At 41.2% G+C, this 22,276-nt stretch overlaps 1 protein-coding gene across 10 annotated transcripts in view; it reads left to right on the top strand.

Moving 5' to 3' along the window:
• Positions 1-1,171: 1,171 nt before the first annotated feature.
• Positions 1,172-22,276, top strand: part of CTNND2 (catenin delta 2) — a 1,018,171-nt gene continuing 997,066 nt past the window's right edge. For all 10 annotated transcript variants that reach the window (XR_009758379.1, XM_061589265.1, XM_061589272.1 and 7 more), the window contains exon 1: positions 1,172-1,232. Coding sequence is in view for 9 of the 10 variants with exons in the window: in XM_061589265.1 (XP_061445249.1) it covers positions 1,196-1,232 (37 nt within the window). In the remaining variant the exon portion in view is untranslated. The remainder of the gene's footprint in view (positions 1,233-22,276) is intronic.

Genomic DNA, 22,276 nt, shown 5'->3' with positions numbered 1-22,276 from the left:
TTCATTTCAGCTCCTGCCAAACCCTGACTGAACTCTCCAAGCAAGGAGGGACCCAGACTGGGCTGAGGGAAATTCAAGGGCATTGGCCGTATATCCTTTCTTCGGGGCAATCCTGAGCCGCGCCGCCGCCCTTTGCCCTCTCCCGTGAGCACACGTCCTTCCCACTGGAGCACCTGTGATGTTGACCTTTGAAGTGTCATTCCCCTCCGGCTTAGTGCATCCTTCATCTCTTCCTCAGTCCTGTTTGAATTCGCTACTACCCTGGGGAGAGCAGCTCGTTCTTTTTAGGAAAAGCGCGCCCGAATTCCTGCAGGGATGGGTTGAGGTCGCGCGCAAAGAGGGCAAAGGGGGGGAGGGAATGGGTGTGTGTTTCTTTTGGCATGGGATTAGGAGTCACCTCTGCGGGCAACTTTCAGCCCCAGTGGAAAGCTGTGGAGAAGAAGCTTCGGGTCAACCGAAACCCAAAGGAAAAAGCTGCCCTAATACCACGTTAGCGCTCGCTACTGATACTCTTCGCTTCTTAGCTGGCGCTCGCCGGGTCCGAGCGACTGGAACGCTTGGCGCGCCTCCGCCTCCTTTTCCTCTTCTTTGCCAGGCTCAGGTGGTGGAGGCGGCGGCGGCGGCGTTTCGCTGAGGGAGAGAGAAGAGAGCGCAGCCGCCTTGCTTGCTTTCCCGCCTGCCCGCCCCAGCCCGGCCTCTGGAGCAGCAGCACCAGGCGCGCGCGCTCATGTTAGTGAGGGGAGGAGAAGGGAGCGCAGCGGCGGCAGCTGTCACAGTATCTTCTCCAGCGGCGGAAGGTTGCCAAGCTGAGGTGGCCGCGCTACAGAACGCTGCTGCCGAGCCTGTAGAGAGAAGGCGGGAGGGGGAAAAGAATTGAGCCAGACGTCGAGGTTCTAAGAGAGCGAGAACAAGCCAGAGCGAGTGGCGAGCGAGACAGCCTGTCGGAGCAAGGCAGCGTATGAAAGAGTCCGCCTTAGAGCTGCCACCGAAGCCTTCAGCCCGCACCAGTTCCGTTGTAAAAGAGGGAGGCGGCGGCGGCAGCAGCAGCTGCGAAAAGGACGACGACAACAGCAAGGCAAGATGCTGCAACTGGGCAAGGTCAGGACCTTGCACTGAAGAAGCCCGGGGGGCGCCGCAGCCACCTCCCTCCCCCCCCTCCAGCCCGCCTTGAGGATTTGCCTTTTGTTATTGGTATATGCTCGGGAAACAGCAAGCAGGGACGACGGCGTTGGGTGAGTCGTGCGATTGCCAACTGCAGAAGCATCATGGATGGTGCCCAGGCTTTCTCTCCCCCCTTTTTTTTCTTGTGCAGAGGGCTCTCTCTAGGAGGAGGAGGGGCCCGCACCGCAAAGGTCTCTCCCTTCCTTTCCCCCCTAACCTATCTCTTAAACACTCCCTTTGTGTTTGGATGGAGTTTCCCCGATTGTCTGGGGTTTATAAACGCATTTTATTTTTCTATTTCTATTTTTATTCTGGAGCCTCGCTAGAGAGGCAACAAAAGTGGGCTATTTCTAGTGCCTGCCTGCCTTTCCGTGCCTTTCCCCACCCCCTTTCTTTATACGCTCTTCTATAGCTTATGTAGGGCATCGGCAGCAACTCTGCTTCCCTAGCACCCTGCAATAATACACTCATTAGAGCAGTGAAGTCATAAATATATACCAGGAGAAGGGGAGAGGCAGGCAAGGGGATAGATGGGAAATAGATTCCTTTCTTTCATTTAGTCGCCGACTGGTGTGGACCATGATGTTCGCGTCCTGTAATAGTGTGTGTGTGTCGTATCTGTGTGTGTGTATGAGCGCGCGCGCGCGCACACACAGAATCAACTGAAAATACTTAGTCATACATCCATATCTGCTGCCTTTTCTGCGTTGGAAAGAGAGGGACCCTCCTTCCTTCATTATATTTTAGGGGCTTCAAATTAGTGCAATTTCAGGGGAATAATACTTGGCTTCTCAGGTGGATGCATATATCTACGTACTTACATATTGGAAGGGGGTCCGTTTTGTACCATTATCTATGAAAGAGCTTTCTTGATATTTGGATGATTTATAATTAATGGCTGAAAGGAAAGATGCCTCTCGTTCGATCCATTTCCACCCCCTTTTCTGGTGTGTAATGTGCTTGCATCGATTGCTTCTAACCTAGCCTCCACTGTGAGTCGAAGTCACTATAGAGGAGGTGCAGCAGACGAGACGAAATGGTGGAGTACATATTCAGCTTTTGCTGAGAATGTTGGAGAAATCTCCCCGAAAAGGATTGTATTAGAAGCTGAGTAAAGTTTTTGTGTGTTTTGATCCCTGCTATGGGAAGGACTCTCTAAGAATGTCTTGCCAAGCTCTTGCACAGATAGTCTTTGAAGCATGCTTTAAATGTAAAAGGAAGGGTGTGACTTCATTTGGGAGTGAAATATATAGGTAACCTTAGCAGTCCATGTCTTCCAGGAAACTTTGCAGTATCTTACTATAGATAATTAGAAAAAGATTGATAGGCCTGTAATTAAACTGCCAGCTGTTAACTTTTATGAACTGCAGGGCTGGGTATTTACAAACACTTCTGAAGACTGGTGTATGATTTCTCATGGAAGGCAGCTGGGGAAGTGAAACTTTTAGACCTCATTTATGATCTATACAGCATATAAACAAATTGTGTGTGTGACGTCATGAAGCTTGGTGCAGTTCAAATTCTTAGCAAGACACAAGATTATAGGGATCTTCCATTGGCAAGAAAGAATGTAATGTAATCTATTAGAAACAAAAGGTCTTGTCTGTGTGAACGGCAGAGTGAAAATATCTTCTATGTAACACTTTTAGTTAAAAGGAAGGCCCACAGTCAAGCCCCATCTACTTTCTAACAGCTTTGTGCAGAGAATATAGAGGCTGATTTGTTATTTGTAACTGTAGTAGTGAGATACTGTCTGGGAAGATGTATTGATTATTATTTATTTATTTATTAAATATATATCCCACCCTTCCTCCTTGTAGGAGCCCAGGGCAGCAAACAAAAGCACTAAAAACACTTCAAACCATCATAAAAACAGACTTTGATATATATTAAAACAAAAACATCCTTAAAAACATATTAAAACAAAAATCTTAATTTTTAAAAAACCTTTAAAAACATCTTAAAATGCAATTCCAACACAGATGCAGACTGAATGCACTTCATATTTCTCAGAATTTAGGCTAGTGCGTTTATACAGTTTATAGTGCCTTGCTGGATCTTGGGTCCCCTAATGGTTTATTGGAATGCTCATAGGTTTCCCAGTTGATTTGCCAAGCTGTGGACAGCATATGATATTTGTGGTAAATACTTTGTAACTGATTCTTTGGAAATTTGGGACAACAGTTCTGTTCTAGATTGACTGAATTCACCTTTCCATTGTTTTCTGTTCATAGTACTGTAGAAATGACACACTTGAGAGTGAACTTTAGACAAAGTCCTTAACTTAAGCCCAGTTAATGAGTCTAATCAACAGCTTGGACCTGTTATACTTGAGGAACAGTTTCCTATCCTAACTACTGCAATAGAGAAACATGAGATTCCATAGTGATCGTGTCTTCTAGAGGTGGTGGTTTTTGCAGTCTGTATAGAAGATTTGAAAATGAAGAAGTGAACACTGCTGTATACACTTGCCAAAATAAAATGCTCTTGAAAGTTGCAGATAGTTTTTTAAAAATCCTGTTTACCAAATTGCACTCCTTGTAGTTGATTATATGTACTTGGATCTAGAGAAGTATATTAAAATAGATGCAACTACTGTATCTGTATTTTGAATCTTGCATGTCTTCCATTAAAAGGCAACTGAGAGCTATTTAAATATATTTTTGCAAAAACACAAATAAAATATTCCTAAATTGATGAATCCTTATTTTTATTCATACTGTACATAGCTGTAGAGGACTGAAATCTTATTTATAAATAGCTCCATAATTTTTATTTGAACAAATTGCTTTGAATCATGGCAATTATCTTGATTTCTGCCAATAGTAAAGGTAACTTGTTTATGACAAAGTATCAGTAAAATCTGTAATGATACTGGGGAACATTTTTAAGTTGTTTTACAAGTACTCTTAAAATTATGGATCTGAATCCATTATCAAAACAGAGAGAACTTGGGCTGCAATTCTATATACCTATAGCCTATATATCTGAGAATAAACCGAACACAATGGGACTTACATCTTAGTAGAAAGACATAGGATTGTGATGTCAACATTGCCTGTGGGGGGTGCTGCATCTCAAATACACTTACTCCTTCATTCTTCTTGGTATAATTTTTGCAGTACATCATTTGTGGGAAGTTCCCAAGGGCTCAGCAGTTATCAAAACAAATGCTGCCAGAGAAAACATGCATGCAAAACATTTCCAAAAAATGGATTAGCTTCCTTTTGCTCTCACAATAATTCATTTTGAATTAACAGACTGCTTGTAATGAAAAATACCAGTATTGCTCATAAGTAATGTATAGTGAATGGCCTGTGTTTGTCAGAGGTTCAGTAAGGAGAGTGGAGGCGAGCTCAAACATTATTTAAGCAACATTTCTATGCTTTTCATGTAAAATGTTCAATGGGGAAGCAATATATCTGGTTCTGGCCCTCGTGCTGTCTCTGATACAGTAAGGAGTCCAAGAATCTTTTGACTGTACAGGTAGGACTGAATTGAATTTATTTACTAACTCACACTTCAGTCCTAAATACTAACTTGAAATAATCCTATTGGTTTAAGTGAAAATTATTTCTATTTTCTTGGTCCCACGCCATGGTCTGAAGGCACATGAGGCCACCATCTTGCTGAAGCTGGGCGGGTCTGGGTCTGGTCAGTGCATGGATGGGGGACCGCCTGGGAACCATATGTGTATGCCTCCTTGGGTTCCATGGTGAAAGAAAGGTGGGGTATAAATGTAACAAATAAATAAATAATAAAATGCTGAAATTTTGGTGTGAAGTGCATTATGATTGTTAATTGTGAAACATAAAATAGTTAGCTGTTTGTACCTCTCGCATCCATGCAGGCTAGTGAAGAGAAGGGTTTGTTCCTTTCTAATTGCAGGAAAGTCTAGAAGGATGAAGTAGTTCAAAAGAATAACACACTATCCTCTTATATAACATCTGTACTATGTGATGGAAGTTGAACCATTTCAGTATTTACTCAGCAGTGCAGCAGGCCAGCCCACCTAGTCTGGGAGCCAGGGGAATTCCTTAATCTTTATTCACTTATATTGGTTCTTGAAGGATGCTGGGACTGGGTTAATGAAGTTTTTGTGGGTTTCCTGTAGCATTTCAGCCAGAAAAGGCTGAAACTAATTTCCAGCAATTTGATCAGCGCAGTGTAGCTGTTGTCGGTATATATTTGGTAGCGCTCATTACATCACACACACAATTAGGGTGCAGTCCTATGGCCCATGAGAGGATATATCGGGAAATGGAGCTCCAGCATCTGAGAAGGAGATCTGAGGTTGGAGCCTCCTTCCCTCTCTGCTGTTGACTCCTCTGATGTCCTGGCCCAGCCGTCACTGGAGTTCTAATGCCAGTAGGGCCCCAAAGGGGTATTGCAGAAAATGGGCTTTGATCCACAGGATCCAAAGCTATCGTGGCCCCCTGAAATGCCCCCAAACCAGGGAGGTATTTAGTAATGTTCCTGAATTCTATTGTTATAATTTAACTCAATACCATGACACAAAGCTAGCAGCCCCCAAATTGGCATTCTTCATCCACTTTCATTGCTTTAAGTTATGCTGGCTGTCAACCATATGGGATCCAACCCATTCCTTTTAAACAGAAAGAACCACAATCTTTGTCTTCCATCACTGCCTCTTCTCTAGATGTTTCTAGATGATAAGAACCATCTTGTTCAAGAAGCAGGATGTTTGACTTCCCAATATTTGTAAGGAACCACTCTAATAACCCCAGTGTCCTTGCACTAAGGACAGCTTCCTGATTTACTGTGACCCCCTGAGGAAGAGCTTTTCCTTACTCCTGCTTCCTACCTGTGATGCAGATACCTGCAATGCCTTGTAGCAATATGTATTTGCATTCTAACTTCCTTCTTTAACCTAATGCAGCTCTATACATCAATTTTATATCTATTGCCTTCCCTTTCCATATTGGCATTAGGGCTCTCCTCCCTTCTACTTGTTAGCTTTAACCAAAAAGTTACCAGTCCAGTTTTAATATTGTGTGTAAATTTATTCTTGTAGCAATCTGTATATTAACCAACATTTGTCTTTTGTAATAAATGATATATTCATTTATCCTAATTTTGGCATGTTGTCCAATTACTAATTTCCCCTGATATGTGTAATTTGTCCCATGGTACATTTTGATTCTTGAGTTAAAGATGTGCCATGTATTCCTCCTATACATTTTGCATTCCCAATACCTAGAGACAAGGAGATGCAGCTACACCACAACTAAAAATGTTGTTCAGTGGAGAAATGGGGCAGTGAGTGGATCCTCTGTTGATTGTTCTGGGCATTTCGAACCAATCCACCTTCAGTTTTGAAACTTGACAGCATCACTCTGCTGATTTGCAAGCCCAGTTCAATGTCCTGGTAACAGCCCTTAATTTAAACCTTTAATCTGAGCCCAGCCTATATAAGGAATGAAATTTCCTGCATAAACCTTCCTAGGTTCAAGACCTATAGAAGACTGGTAAACCTTACTGTTTGACTCACCAGAGTTGGGGGAACAGCTTGGGCTTTTCTTTAACAGAGGCTTTAATATATAGAAAACAGAAGTTAAAGCTCTTCCATAGAGTGGAGCTAAACAGCATCACCTGCTATTATATCGAAAGTTGTATGTGCTGGTTCAAAACATGGAAACCATATCTTATCTAGGTTTTTCATCCATTAAAGACACATTTTCTTGAATTTAAATCCTTCAGTGAGGTGTCAGAAGAGAAAACTATGTGTACCACCTAGCTTCTTGCTCTCAGGTGCAGTGAAAGACACTGTACCTTGCCAATGCTGAATAGTCAACTACCAATCTAGTCAGCTTTTATACATGGAAGAGTGGGTACCATCTTGCCTTCCACCTAAATCAGCAAATGTACTGAGTTGGTCCTGGTAAAGAAGGAATTCGTCAGCCCACTGCCAAAACAATTGGGATGCTGCTGTCAGTCTTGCTGCACTGTGCTACCCAATGCATTCCTCTCACACACCCCAGTTACAATGAGGGCAGTGTGAAAAATTCATTTTGTTCTCAGTGATTTCAACTATAGCCAATTCTGTCTACATGGCATCATTACATTATCACCCTTCACCTTCCAATATAAAAACATGTTTATAGCCCTTCACATACCCATCTAAAATGATTATTTAAGGTGCTTTTTGGTGTATGTAAAAATGTTAAATGAAAATCACCCTCCCATTGCAGCTTATCCCTAATGTGGGATGATCCTAGTTAATGCTTTTATGTATTTTTGACAATAGCAAATCAACAGCTTTTTATTTTAATATGAAATAACTTATTAACTTTAAAGATGTCACCAATGAATATTTTATAATGAATTCACTGCCATTTTGTCCTGCTGATTTTTAATCTGCCTGTTTTTGTTTAGGGAACTCAATTACAGTAAGAAACTGTAAGAATAAGTACAGAAGAAAAAAATGGAAATTGATCTCATTGTGTTCTTGGTTCACTGCATACTTATCAGAACTATCTATAGCTTTTGAATAATTACTACTCAAAGATGTGTAAGACTGTTATTTTTGCCTTTCAAGTTTATAGTACTAAAGATAAATGTATTTTTGGATCTCAGTGTTTTAAAGCTTCTGTGTACAATGCATCATATATATGGATACTGATTTAAGCTGGAGCTAAAACTTTATCATCCACACACAAGAGAAGTATCAGCTGGCTTGAAGTAACCTTGAGGTTTGCAGCTATAAAAAAATAAACTTTTTTGGAAAAAATTCCTAACAGAGAAATATCTCTGTCTCTGTCTCTGTCTCTGTCTCTGTCTCTCTGTCTGTCTCTGTCTCTCTGTCTGTCTCTGTCTCTCTGTCTCTGTCTCTCTGTCTCTCTCTCTCTCTCTCACACACACACACACACACACACACATACACACACACACAAAATCAGCCCCATAATAACCCCATGGGTTCTATCCAACACTGTATTTGTGTGGAGTTCCACTTATGGAGTGGAACTTCCCTTTCCTCTTTACTCCCTGCAATCCTGTTTTCAGTGTGCAAAAATGCAGCAATGTATAGCAACAGAACAAAACATAACAAAGAAACAATATCCAGGGGTGATTTCAAATTTAAACCCTCATCCTTTGGCAGTCCTGCAATTCTCTTACAAGTACACAGAAAACTATGAGATTGTCTGCGTGTCACGTTCAGTCTATAACAGAGTACCACTCTCCTGATTCCTTTTCAGGAACATGTTTTTAGGATGCACAGGGGGCTGCAGGAGAGAGGAGGGAAAAGTTCAATTGTGCAAGTGGAATGGCAGTGTTGGATGCAAACCAATGGAACGTTAGCTGACTGGGTGGATGGGGGCAGACAACTAGGTGGGGCCAAGATGGTGAGCCAGAAGGACGCTTAGTCTGGAGCTCTGCACTTTATCTCCTAAGGACCCTTATTTTAAGACCAAGCACCTATATTTTATTTCTGCTGGAGAGTCCTATGAGAACTCTATATGTACTTGAGGCGACTGCTGACCTTGGAAGATTGTTTTCATTATGATAGCACCTTATTGATATCTGCTTTCCTTGTTTCGGCCTGGCATCATTCAGAGTTGCACCAAGTAAGTTACCAGCATAAATTTCTTCATTTATCACCGGACATCAATAACATCGCTAAGCTTTCAAGCTGTCGCTGCTTGATATTTACGAGAGTTTACTCATTATACGTTGCTTGCTGCTGTGTTGCAGAAACAGCTCTTAAACCAGCCTCTAAAGTAACTCTTAAGGTGGTAGTGCTGAAATATGGTGTTTACCAGAAATGATTATAGGAACTTGGAGGTAGTTCCCTCACTCGAACTTACTGCTGGAAAGGGACAACCTAAGCAGTCGAAAATTACTCATTTCTATCCCCCTAAGGAGAGTATTGAAAGAAAGAATGAGAGAAAGAAAGATAAAAAGCCAGACGGAGAAAATTCCAAGCATTCAATCCCAGTATTGGACTGGTCATTGGACAACTTTGAGGGTCGGCAAACTGATGTCTATGCTCCGGCTTCCACAAGCCTGGCACAAGAAATAGCTAGGGCGGAATGTATGGATCTGCAAGGTACAACTAACTTGTCCAAGAACGACTGTCCAATTGAAGAAATTGAAGAAACTGGATTAAGTCTTAATCATTCTTCAAAAGCCCCAGAACATACTGGATGGGAAACTAATTCAAGTAGTAAACCTTCTGCTCATAGTGAGCCATCTAAGGACCCAACTGCCCCACACAAAGGAATTGAAGTTGAATCCCAATAAGTCTGAGGTGCTGCTTGTGGGAGACAAGGGAAGGTTGGGAGATGTTGACCTGATGTTCAATGGGGTAAAATTGCCCCTAAAGGACCAGGTCCGCAGCCTTGGGGTTGTTCTTGATTCCAGGCTGTCCATGGAGGCTCAGATTTCGGCAGTGAGCCGGGCAGCCTGATATCAATTACACCTCATTCGTAGGCTGCAACCCTACCTCCCTGTTCATCAGCTCCCACTGGTAGTACATGCCCTGGTCACCTCTCATTTAGACTACTGCAATGCGCTCTACGTGGGGTTACCCTTGAAAACGGTCCGGAAATTACAACTTATACAAAATGCTGCGGCTCGACTACTTACAAATTGTCGCCGCCGGGAACACATCACTCCAGTGTTATTCGATCTACACTGGCTTCCAGTTATTTTCCGGGCTCAATTCAAGGTGTTGGTACTAACCTTTAAATCCCTACACGGTTTCGGACCAGTTTACCTGATGGAGCGCCTCCAGCGTCACCAATTATGCCGCCCGACAAGATCAGCCACTCAGGGCCTTCTCTCAGTCCCACCAACTAAAACAGCTAGGTTGGTGGGGACTAGAGAGAGGGCATTTTCAGTGGCGGCCCCCACTCTCTGGAACTCCCTCCCGTACGATCTTCGGCATGCCCCTTCCCTGAATGTATTCCGCAAAGCCTTGAAGACCTGGCTTTTCAGACAGGCCTTTGGGACTTCCGGGAAGGGTTAATTTTCAGGACTAACTGCCTATTACTCTAAACTGTTATCATTCCTATTTATAGTTTCCTTGTTATATTGTATTTTATGTGTATTTTATTGTGCTGCATTTACTGCAACTGATTTGTACATCGCCTAGAGTGGCCATTGGCCAGATAGGCGACACATAAATTAAATTATTATTATTATTATTATTATTATTATTAATTGCCCCTTTAATTGAACACTTTATTTTTATGATTGCAAGGGAAATAGAATGCATTAAAGCATTTTTGGCCGAATCTAACAAACTATTAACTACTCTGGCTGAGGCGTATATAAAATCTGGGTGAACGAGTGAGGACGAGAACTCAAGGTCACTTTCCTCCGTTGCCCCCTCACAATCTAGGCAAATCAAAAATTCAACCCTGAGGGATAATAAAAAATCCAGGAGGAAAACTATAACGAACCAGAGTAACCATTCAAAGATGAATAAGAAGAGCAAAAATGTTAAACAACTAAAAATCCGTCATAATACCAATAAATTATTCTTTCGAAAGCTGTTTAAATTACTGGATACCGCCCTAAAGTGGGATGAGAAGCTGGCCTCCAAGAACGCAGCCAAGCCTAAACAAATTAAGCCTAAACAAAGAAAGGGTGGGAATAATAATACACCTTGCAAGAACACCATAGCCCCCCCGCCACCCCCTATTATCAATACCATTCCTCTGTCATAGGAGCTGGATCAACAGGACTTTGGGTCGTCCACACCGCCGGAACTGATAGCTCCAAAGTCGCTGAAAGATTCGAATTGGTGTCTAGTACTTAATAAATGCAAACTGGTCTTACCGAATTATCCCAAACCCATATGTTTTTTATCACAAAAAGAGTGCAAAATCCATCTTTTAACAATCACTACCTTTGCTCCAATTACCATCGAAGATATATCTCAAATAGAATATCTATTTTACAACTACGCTACCGCCCGTATGGTGGTGACTTTCAATGAGCCGTGCAAAGCCAGAATGCTTTATAATAGAGACGCATTATACGCCAGAGGCATATTAACTTCAAGAATGTTTGAGAACCTTGTGTCACCCCAAGCGCTATTCACTCACTCTCTAACTGGTGAGAATGGAATATTGACAAACCCTGACAGAGTGCCAGAAATAAATCTAATTGACCTTGAAACGGAGGAATGCTGCTCTCCTGCCAAATTCCATGGCCCACGGCTCTTAGAGACACAGACTGGGACACAGAACCGAAATGAGATGATACTCCTCATTGAAGAGGAGAAAATGCTACTTAATTCCTTCTCTGTCTTACTTCCAGTAGCCCAAATTGAAATTATAACAAGGCTTAATACTTTAAAAACTCTCTTAGAAAGCAGACTGATGTCTCCTGTGAACAAGGGCCATAATGAGATAGTACATACCAAGAAGGAAGATCCTGTGATTTTGTATGCTGATCACCCTATAGATCTAAAGGATGTAACAATTGAGCCAATTGAACCTAAAAAAACTGTCCGCCCCGTCCAGATTTCTGCTGAAATGAATTTAACGGCTTTAAATACGACACGGATCCTCACCGAGCAGGAACTGCTTGCTTCCCCCAATGTGGAAGCTGTTCTTCGTGTAACTCCTTCATGAATGGATATGAGACAGCTTAACGAAAATGAAGAGGGGTCCCCTCAGAAGATAGGCAGCTTTAAGAATTGCTTGCCAAATTCCTTGAAGCCAATAATATCTAATGTTAGTAGAATCAACCCAATCTTAGAGAAAATTACCCCTTATTGAGTCTTTTCTGGAGTTACCACCTGCCTCAATGACAAGGCTGAACTCTCCATTTATTCAATCTGTCTCAATTTGACAATCACCTAAGCATCTTATCTCACAATTAGTAATTCTGTCTTGGAATATCTCTGGCTGGAAGAACAAATCTTCTGATCCATCTTTCCTGGACTATCTCAAAAAACATGATATCATCCTTCTCCAGGAGACTTGGTCATGTGGGGAAATCCACCTGAACGGGTATGCATCTTACTTGCTGGCTGCAACGCTAAGCACTAAAGGTGGAGATCCTAAAGGAGGACTGAGTTTGCTCATTACTACCAACCTACGAGCATCTTTCATTAACCCAGACCCCCTGATGGGGTTGGCTGCTTCGATAGCGATCAATTTCAAGTGGGCTTGGATACTGCTTGTAAATGTCTATTTACCTCCTTGCCAACAAAAAAAATCTGCGAAGGCCACGATGTTAAGAGTAGAGGAATATATTGCCAAGTTGACAGGTTTATTCCTGGCTGCTATGGTGATACTATACTAGGGAACTTTTGATATTCCAGTTAGACATTCAAAAGATCAAGGCACCAATTATCTTGGGCTTTGCCTGATGCAAATGCTCAATAATCTGAGTTTGATATCGGTAAATGGGCAAGTCGAAGGAGATAACAATGGAGAACTTACTTTTCTATCTGGTGCTAGAGCTTCTACCATTGATTTTTTCATCATCTTCTGGGAACTCCTACACGCAGTATCTACCTGTTTAGTGGACAATCGCCCTGGAAGTGACCACTTACCACTAGTTCTCGCCTAGTCTTGTGGCAATCAAATCATATATGATGAACAAGAACCAATTCTGGATGAAGAAATTGAAGTACAAGCAACACGTATCAGATGGTCGGCTTACTTATAAAATGACCTAAAAGGGTTATTAAATTCTGACAGCTGTCTTCTACTGCGTGAAGCACTCATAGCTGCAACCTCTGCCGATTTCGCTCTAGATACTTTTCAGCAATTGATTTTGGTCCTACAAAAGAGCTTGTTCTCCAAATCTGCGACAAAGCCCTTCCGATCTGTTTACCAATCCCAACCTTGGTTTGATCATGAATGTGTAGCTCAGAAGAAACTTCTTATTGCAAAGTATAGAGCGTATAGAGATAACTCTCCGCCACTACTCACAAAATGGCTGGAGGAGAAGAAACGGTATAAACCTAATTAAAGCAAAAAAGTCTCTAGCACAAAAAGAAGACTGGCAAAGCCTGTTGAAAGCATCTAGATCAAAGGATACATCTACCTCTTGGAAAACGGTCGCAAAGGGATGGCTTAACCCTTCAATTAACCTGGATTATCATATATCTGTGACTACTTGGGAAGACCATTTTACTAAAATTTATGCTAGAGAACAGATACGCCATCAATCACCCAAGTCTAATGGCCATAATTTCCCTGATTCCCCCGTCACACCTAAAGAAATTATCAGTCTAATCACCAAACTGAAAACAGGCAAAGCACCTGGGTCGGATAATATTCCATCTGAGGTTTTTAAAACTAATGCTGACTGCTGGGCACCGGTTTTAGCTACCTTATTCACATGTATAGATTCTGATGTTTCTATTCCAAAAGATTGGGGCCTGGCAATAATCATCCCTATTTTTAAAAATCTGATCTGATCTGGCCAACTACAGACCAATTAGCTTGTTAAACATTATCAGCAAGATTTACGTCAGCCGCTTAAGTAAGAAACTTCAAACCTGGATGGAACAAGAAAACATCCTGGCTGAGGAGCAGGCAGGATTTAGAGCTGGCTGCTCCACGATGGATCATGGTCTTGTCTTACAACACCTGATAGAAAAATATACAGCGATCCCTGGAGGAGCCCTTTATACAGCCTTTATTGACTTTAAATCAGCCTTTGATTTGATACCTAGACATAAACTTTGGGAGAAATTTGAGTCCACTAATATTGATAGACACCTGCTTGCACTAATACGCTGCTTATATGAATCTGCCCATCTACGTATTGCAGTCGAGGGGCGAAATAAAACACAGAGACGTCAGCTTGGGTTGAACAAGGGCCACTTTATTAAATTACATTAAACAAAAACCCAATTTAAAGTGGCATGCAGAAGGAAAACCTAGGTGCGGGAACTGTCTATAAGCAAGTATCTTGCCATACAGCTCTCGGGCGGCCAGCCCCTGCCGGAGGAAGGGCAAGCCCATGTGCTTACCTTTACCCAGGCCGCACCTTGTAGGTGAGTAGGGGAGCCTTCCTACGTCATCCCCACCTGGGACCGGATAACCCTTGGGCAGATGAGATAAGTTGGCCCCAGAGGCAGCCCATATCCTGCCCTCAAGCTGGAAAGCTCTGACAGACAGGCCTCCAAAACCACCAATCACCTCCAAAGGTGCCTAAGGAGGCCACCTAGCTGTCCTTACCTATTTCCCTTCCCGCACCTTCCCGCACTAGTGCTAAAATGATCTACCCGGTAGGGCATTAACCTCCAATGCAAATTAGCCAAAACTACCTATTGATCACAACGCCCCCTAACCCGATCCCCTCCCACTCCCATAGTGTGGAGCAGGCAAAAAACCTGTCCGCCAACAAGGGTGGGCAGGATAAAAATTCCTACTTGGCCCTGAAGCAACCCCTAGGCACACCATGAACGAGGGAGGGCGGAGTGGGCGTAGCGCAAGCAAAGAGAGGGTAGGAAGGAGTGGCTGGGCTTAAATAGGCCCTTAAACCCCACCCCTTCATGCTGCACGTCACGTGCGTGTAATAGACATGACACGCGACTGCCCCAACAGAAGATGGAGGCAGCAGCTTCGCCTCCGACTGCAACTAGGCCCCACTCATCAGCTACACGGTGAGTGAGGCTTCATTTAGGTGCAATAGAGCTGGTCACCTATCCAGGTCCATCCCAACCTTTAACGGTGTTAAACAGGGTTGCATTTTAGCCCCTATGTTGTTTAATTTATATATCAACACCCTGGTTAAAACTCTATCACCTATAGGAACTCATTATCCTAGTCTGTCAAAGAGGCCTTTATCCATTATCATGTATGCTGATGATGTTGTCCTCCTTTCACTGACACCTATTGGGCTGAGACGATTGTTGAGTGCCCTTGCTAGTTACTGTAAAAAAGAACTCCTGGAAATTAACTATGACAAATCAAAAGTCATGATTTTTACCAAGAGGAGATTAAAACATCGATGGCTGATCAATGATCACCCTATAGAGCAGGTCACAACTTATAGATACCTTGGGATGATATTTCATTCCTCAGGATCATGGCGACCTCAGATAAAAAATGCTACTGCCAATGCACACAGAACTGCAAAGGCACTCCTCTCTTTTTATTATAATAAAGGAGGACAGCATGTTCCTTCTGCTATTCAGATCTTTGTGGCCAAAGTCATTGCCCAGTTACTTTATGGCGTGCAAATAGGTGCTTATGATAATTACACGCCTTTTGAAATAGTTCAGACAAAATTTTTGAGATTGATTTTCGGCATTCCATCTTGCGTCCCCAATGCTATCCTACGTTTAGAAGCAGGGCTTACTACGATAGAAGTCCGTATATGGATGCTCAAATTTAAATTTTGGCTAAAACTGCTGTTTGTACCTGTGGGATTGGCCCCATTAACATTAACTGATGTTTTTTGCTTAAAATGGAAAAAGTCCTTAACTACTACATTACTATCCTTAGGGTTCTCCCCCTCTATGATCTTGACATCGGGCTATTCCAAAGGAAAATCTTACATCCTCCAACGAATTTATGGAACCGAATTGCAAACCCATTTAGCTCGAGCGGCAGCATATCCCAACTTCAGGTATAATACAAGGCCATTTGCTCCTGCTCGCTATTTGTTTAATCTGACCATTCCTAAACTCAGATTGGCGTTTACGCTTGCAAAATTTAACATATTACCCTCGGCACTATTGGAGGGCAGGTTTAAGAAAGTCAAATACGCTGAGCGGGTATGCCCTTGTGATAATGGAACAGTGGAGTCGGTTGGCCATGTTTTACTCCACTGTCCATTTTACCGTGACATCTGAGCTGCTTTAATTACCCCAATTCTCCAAGGAATCTCTGTTAGAGATGAAACTCTTTATGTGGACCACCTCCTGTCAGACCATAGTTCCCATGTATCAGCTAAGGTAGCCAGCTTCTGTGCTGCCCCCATCCACTCCGGAAAGTCTTTGGTAGCTTCTCAACCTACATAAGAACTTGAATTGGCCTTTTCATTTATAGGGTGTAACTGCCTTATGTTGTTGGAGAAGCTTGCCCTCTAAATTATTCTCAGGGATATGGTAATGTGCCTCACGTTGTTAGTTTAAGTAGTTTTGCACTGTTGTATCTATAGCCTGATAATAAATCTTTGCTTCTGCTGAAATTTCCTGAAGATTTTAAAATCCTACCAGAAACATTCTTTGCTTTGTATCTTAAAGAAACTTTTAGGTCTTATTTTACCTTATTTTATCTTATTTTAAGCATAATTTAAGGACACTTTCCTTTTTTAAATAGAACTTTTTAGAACTTCTTGGACTTTTAAAGCCGATTTCTAATGACAATCGTTGTTTGTATAGATGTATTAACGTTTGCTAGTCTATGACTGTAATAAATTTATTATTATTATTAAACAGGTGGGAGGAGGGGATAGAATGTAGTGATGGAATGGGAGAACAGAGACTGTGCTGTGTATGTTTGTGTACACACCCTCACCCGCACCCACACATCTTATTTCTGTTTCACACTGAGAAGCAATTAAATGTCCCCAGGATGGAAGACAGAGCTGCCAATACTCATCAATGGCGAAAGCAAAGAATGTAATATAACTGGGATTGGGCACCAATGTGTCTGGTTGTTGTAATAGGAGTAAATAACTTCCAGCACATTCATTTCTTTCCCATCCATTTTTAAAAGGAATCATGTCAGACTCAGCCTACAACACAGGCAAATCAAAAGTTGGGATATCAGCCAATTTTAGACCCAAAGGTCTACAGAATGTAAGAGAGTGAACACAAATGCTTTAGCCTGAGTGGGTATAGTCCAGGCTTATATTTCATTTCCCAAATTATCTTGGTCTTTCTTCTTCTCTTACTGTGTTGAATTACATTCCCATTCCCCAATTCAAGAGTTCTACAGATTTTTCTATGTCGTTGGGAGTAAAGATCCATTTAGCATATCTAAAACTTACATTTTTCTCTGTGATTAATGGAGTTCTTATCACAGTTTTGTTTAAATCAAAGACTAGTACAGTAAGCATTTGTGACTGAACATTTCAAAAGAACCAAATGCCATATGCCAACAATGAGTCTCTCATTGCTTTGAGAATCTTAGCCTAGATTTAGTCTTTTATTGGACAACTTTTCTGGAATAAGACTGATATGGATAATCAGTGTCCCAATATTCTTAGCCACCATTGTCTATGACCATGGCTATTACCAGATTTGGAAAAATACCGAGTACCAAAATGTGGGCAATGGAAAATTGGCTGAATTTTTTCTTCATTCCTCCAGAAATGGCAGCCTCTCCCTCCAGTACCCAATTGTTTTAAAGAAAGCTATAGCTGACTACAGTTTCCTTGTGTGCCATGGAGAAACTAGAGCACAGCCCCACATTCTTCTGTTAGGAAAAATGTAGCAGAGGTTCTCTTGTGGGTGGTGAAGGCAAGATGAAGGTAGAGCATATATTGATGCAGAAATCTCAGGGTTTCTTATTAGTTGGACTTGACAGCATGAATGATGGCAGCAACTATCTTTTCTTCTTTACCAGTGGGACTGCCAGAGTGCAATCTGCACTCAGTGATACTTTGGAGTCCCTCTTACTTTAATAGAATATGGATATTCCAGCTGGTACCTGAGTTTTGAAAACATTTTCCCAATCCTGACCTCTGCTCTTTCTTCAGTATACTTTTAATTGTATCTTTGGTGTCATACTGAAGGGCAGTATATGAACATAGAAAATAAACTATAACCCATTGTCTATAGTAACTATACATGATATAAGTGCAGTTTCCTCAAAGACATAGATAACCTATTAGAATAAAAGAAACTGAAGTACAAACACATCTGAGCTTCTTTGGTTTGCCCTGCTGACTATTGTGAATCACAGTGAGCCATACGCTCTTGCAGGGGAGAACAAGAATAGGAATAATGTTCTGTGCCAGTTTTGGAGCAGGGAAGAAAGAAGCCACAACAGAAAAGCTGGATATGGTTGTTATAGTCAGTTTAAGCTACCAACTTTCATTAGAATTTATAGCAAATTTCTTTTTTAAATGTTTTTCCTTTTCTTCCAAATCATGAGGTTCTTCTTTCTGTTTTAAGTTAATATCATACAGTTCATTACATTTACCGTGTTGATACTGTTTTCTTCAAAACACTGCCCAGGAAAATGCCAACTTGTTTGACTCCTGCACACAAGCTTTCAGGGTTTTTTTCTCTCTTGTGTACAGGAGTCAAACAAGTTGGAATTTTCCTGGGCAGTGTGTTGAAAACCTTCCCAATATGAAGCTTTAGTCCATTACTAGCTTTTCTGGGAGTAAAGCTGCAATGATAATCCCACATACCCAGAGTAAACCCCATTGAATTCAAAAGAACTTAGTTTTGATCAGACATGGTTAGGATTGTGCTGTAAATTAATGGGACTTTTGAGTGAACATAGCAAAGAATTGTGTCTGTGTTGTAAATCTTTCTCTAATCCTCCAATCCTATTCTTTAAAGCAATTAGGCAGGGCTTACGTAGGTATCACAGTTTTTATTATCTAGGAAACTAATGCTGATTTTTTTTAAAAGAAATTCTGCAGTGACCAACTAGTTTGACAATAAACTATTATATGGGGTGGATGTGTTTTTACATCTGCAGTGTGTATGCATATATGGAGTCTTTCCAACAACCCTGTGAGGTAGGGTTGGTGATTGGAAACTGAGACAGCTCACAATAAGAAATAAATCCCTTTAAAATCCAGTTGACCATATAAAAACAAGTATAAACAGTTGCAAAGAGAACAGTCGCAAAAGGAGAGAGCTTTTCAGCTGTGGCCCCCAAGTGGAAAGAGACCCAAAGGCTTCAGTGACTTCAATATTTATTTATGTACAACATTTATATAATACTTTATTGTAAAAAATCTCAAAGCAATTTACAGAAGGAATTCAAACAATAAAACTATTGGCAAAAACAGCTAAAGACAGGTATTTAAAAACATTCAAAATAATAAAACCAACAATGAGTTAAAAACAGATTAAAAACATAATAGCTTTTACATGCCTGGATTGTTGTTATGTACTTCAAGTTGATTATGACTTATGGCAACCCTGTGAATCAGCAACCTCCAATAGCATCTGTCATGAACCACCCTGTTCAGATCTTGTAAGTTCAGGTCTGTGGCTTCCTTTATGGAATCAGTTCATCTATGGCCTGGATGGGGTTGCCTAAACAAAACTGATTTTAGCAGGTGCTGAAATGTGTACAATGAAGTCGTGTGCCTGGTGTCAATGGGCAGGGAGTTCCAATGCGTAGGTGCTGCCACAGTAGAGGACTGATTTCTTACAAGAGCAGAATAAGTACTATGTGGAACCCATAACATGGAACCTAGAGCTTGGCCTGGTAGCAAAAAAGCAACCAGTGCAGATTTCAGAGCAGAGAGCAGAGGTTTAGGAAATCATCACTGTCTCTTGTTTTTGTTTTCTATTTTCATTTCATTTATCTTTAACCTCACTCCCTTACATCCATAGAAGCAACAACAGTGGTTCCATGCGCTCAGCTCAACCCCCTTAAACCCACTGATGATGCACCTTGTTGGTTGCATGACGGTAGTAAAGTTTTTTCTTATTTCCATTTTAAAGTTTAATTAAAATGATCTATATGCAGAGAAAGTTTATGAAGTAATGTAGATCCACATAATACATTTAAAGCACATCCAACCGACATGTAAAGAGCATGACTTCCCCCAAAGAATCCTGGGAGCGTAGTTTTCCCTGTACAGTTATAGCTCCCACCACCCTTAACAAACTATAATTCCCAGGATTCTGTGGTGGGATTCATGTGCTTTAAATGTATTATGTGGATCTGCCCTAATATGCTGTGCATTCATTAGTGAAATGAAAAGAACAATTCTGAAAGATGCTTTTTTAAACAGGGCTGTAGCTCAGTGGCAGGATACATGCTTTGCATGGAAAGGTCCAAAATTCAATCTCTGGAAGACACTGTTAGGAAGAAATCTAAGCGCCCCCCCCTGAATAGGGGTGCAAGCTTGATAATTTAATTTACCTGTTTCAGTGGTCCAGCCAGATATCAAATAAACATAAAATAGACATACAATAGACACAAAATAGACACACACATTTACTTGCTTGATCAAGAAAGGGATCTCTAACCACACAGACAACAGTCTGTCAGGAGAGAGAACAAGTTTATTAAGTTGAAGCATCCTTATATAGGGTTTCATAAGCAAAACAAGGTATTATTGCAAAAATCATAACAAGAAGGGAATACAATATTACTTAGCTAAGCAAGCGCATCTTCATATCTTTTGTTATTTTACTCATAATCCATAAAAAGCAAGAGATTGACAAAGAATTTGTACACCTGCCAATCTAAAAAGGCGTAATGCGAGATAAGAACTGAGGAAAGCGAGTATCTAGAGTTAGATTGACACTTGGTGAAAGATAAACATCAGGCTTTAGTGTGCTTGTGTCAGCAGTATGACGTCAACTATGGATACATTCTAGCAAAGTATTTGGGAACACTTGTTCTTTCGTGCTTTTAGCTATAATGTGCAGGATGTGTAAAGTACTTTAGGACAGAGTGAAATAATAACATCAGAAGGGAAACATTTTATCTCTTTTTTTTTACAGAGATGTTTATGGTCTGAGAGGCGCCTTTGAGAGTTTTTCTCATGAGAGAAGAAACTGAACTTTGAGTTGTATTTCTCTAGGTTCCAGAAGTCTTTGCAACATTGGTTCTGACAGAAATGTAGGTTCTTTTAAACCACTCTTGACAACCCTAGGCAACCTTTTGGGGTCTAAAATAAATTTATTCCTAACAACACTATTGCCTGGAATCCTGGAGAGCCAATGCTAGTCCATGTCAGCAGTACTGAGTTAGATGATACCAAATGGCCTGACTCAGTATAATAGAGGAAAGAGACCCAAGGGCCATAAAAATTTATTTATATGTTTTATTTACAACATTTACATACTGCTTTATTGTAAAAAAAACCTGAAAGCGGTTTATAGAAGGAAATAAAACAATAAAATTATTGGCAAAAACAGTTAAAGATAGGTATTTAAAAACATGCAAAATAATAAAACCAACACTGAGTTAAAAACAGAAAAAAAATGTATAGCTTCTGTATGCGTGGGTAGGCTTGCCTGAAGAAAAATGTTTTTAGCAGGTACCAAAATGAGTCCACTGAAGGCGCCTGCCTAATGGAAATAGGCAGGGAGTTCCAAAGTGTAGGTGCTGCCACAGTAGAGTACTGATTTCTTACAAGAGCAGAACAAGTACTATATGGAACCCATAACATTGAACCTTATTTATTTATTATTTAATTTATATTCCACCCTTCCTCCAAGTAGGAGCTCAGGGCGGCAAACAAAAGCAGTAAAAACACCTTAAAACATCATAAAAACAGACCTTAAAATACATTAAGACAAAACAATTTTAAAAACATTATTTAAAAAAGCTTTAAAAACATCTTAAATGAAAAGGGTTAAAAAAAACATTGTTTAGGGGGGAAAGGGTTTTTTAAAAAAGCATTAAAAGCAATTCCAACACAGACACTTGAACTTGGCCTGGTAGGAAAAAAGCAACCAGCGCAGATTTCAGAGCACAGATATTATGTGCTGATAGGGTCTCACGCATGTCAGCAATCATGCCGCAGCATTCTGCATTAACTGCAGCCCCCACATCAGGTTGTGCTGCATGGGGATTTCTGTGACCTTGGTTGACTGGCTGCCAGGATTTTTTTAGTTTTGGTTTTTGGTTAGGAATCCTGACTGGTTGTGAGATGCTAAGTTTTTTGCCTCTGCCTCTGAAGCAACAACAGTGGTTCCGTGTGGTCAGCTCAACCCCTTTAAACCCACTGATGATGCATGTTATTTGCATGATGGTTTGTTTGTTGCCCAATAGTGGTAAAAGAGAATTCACATAGTGGGAAGTGTGGCTGAAATAGCTGTTGTTCCCAGTCTACTGCCTGTGAAGGTAGACCAAACCATGTGTGTTTTCCCATTGTCAATTATTACTCACTGGAATTGGGTTGGCTGAGTTTATAGCAGCCCACAGAGTAGGCAGGAAATAGTAGAGAATCTTCTTAACTCTTACTCATTTCTCAAACCTCTCTGTGCGGTGAAGGGTCAAGTCTGTAAAGAAGT

Source organism: Rhineura floridana, chromosome 1 (assembly GCF_030035675.1).
Source record: "Rhineura floridana isolate rRhiFlo1 chromosome 1, rRhiFlo1.hap2, whole genome shotgun sequence".
NCBI classification, from domain to species: Eukaryota; Metazoa; Chordata; class Lepidosauria; order Squamata; family Rhineuridae; genus Rhineura; species Rhineura floridana.
The sequence above is the reverse complement of the archived record's forward strand: the minus strand, read 5'-3'. Positions and strand labels throughout refer to the sequence as shown.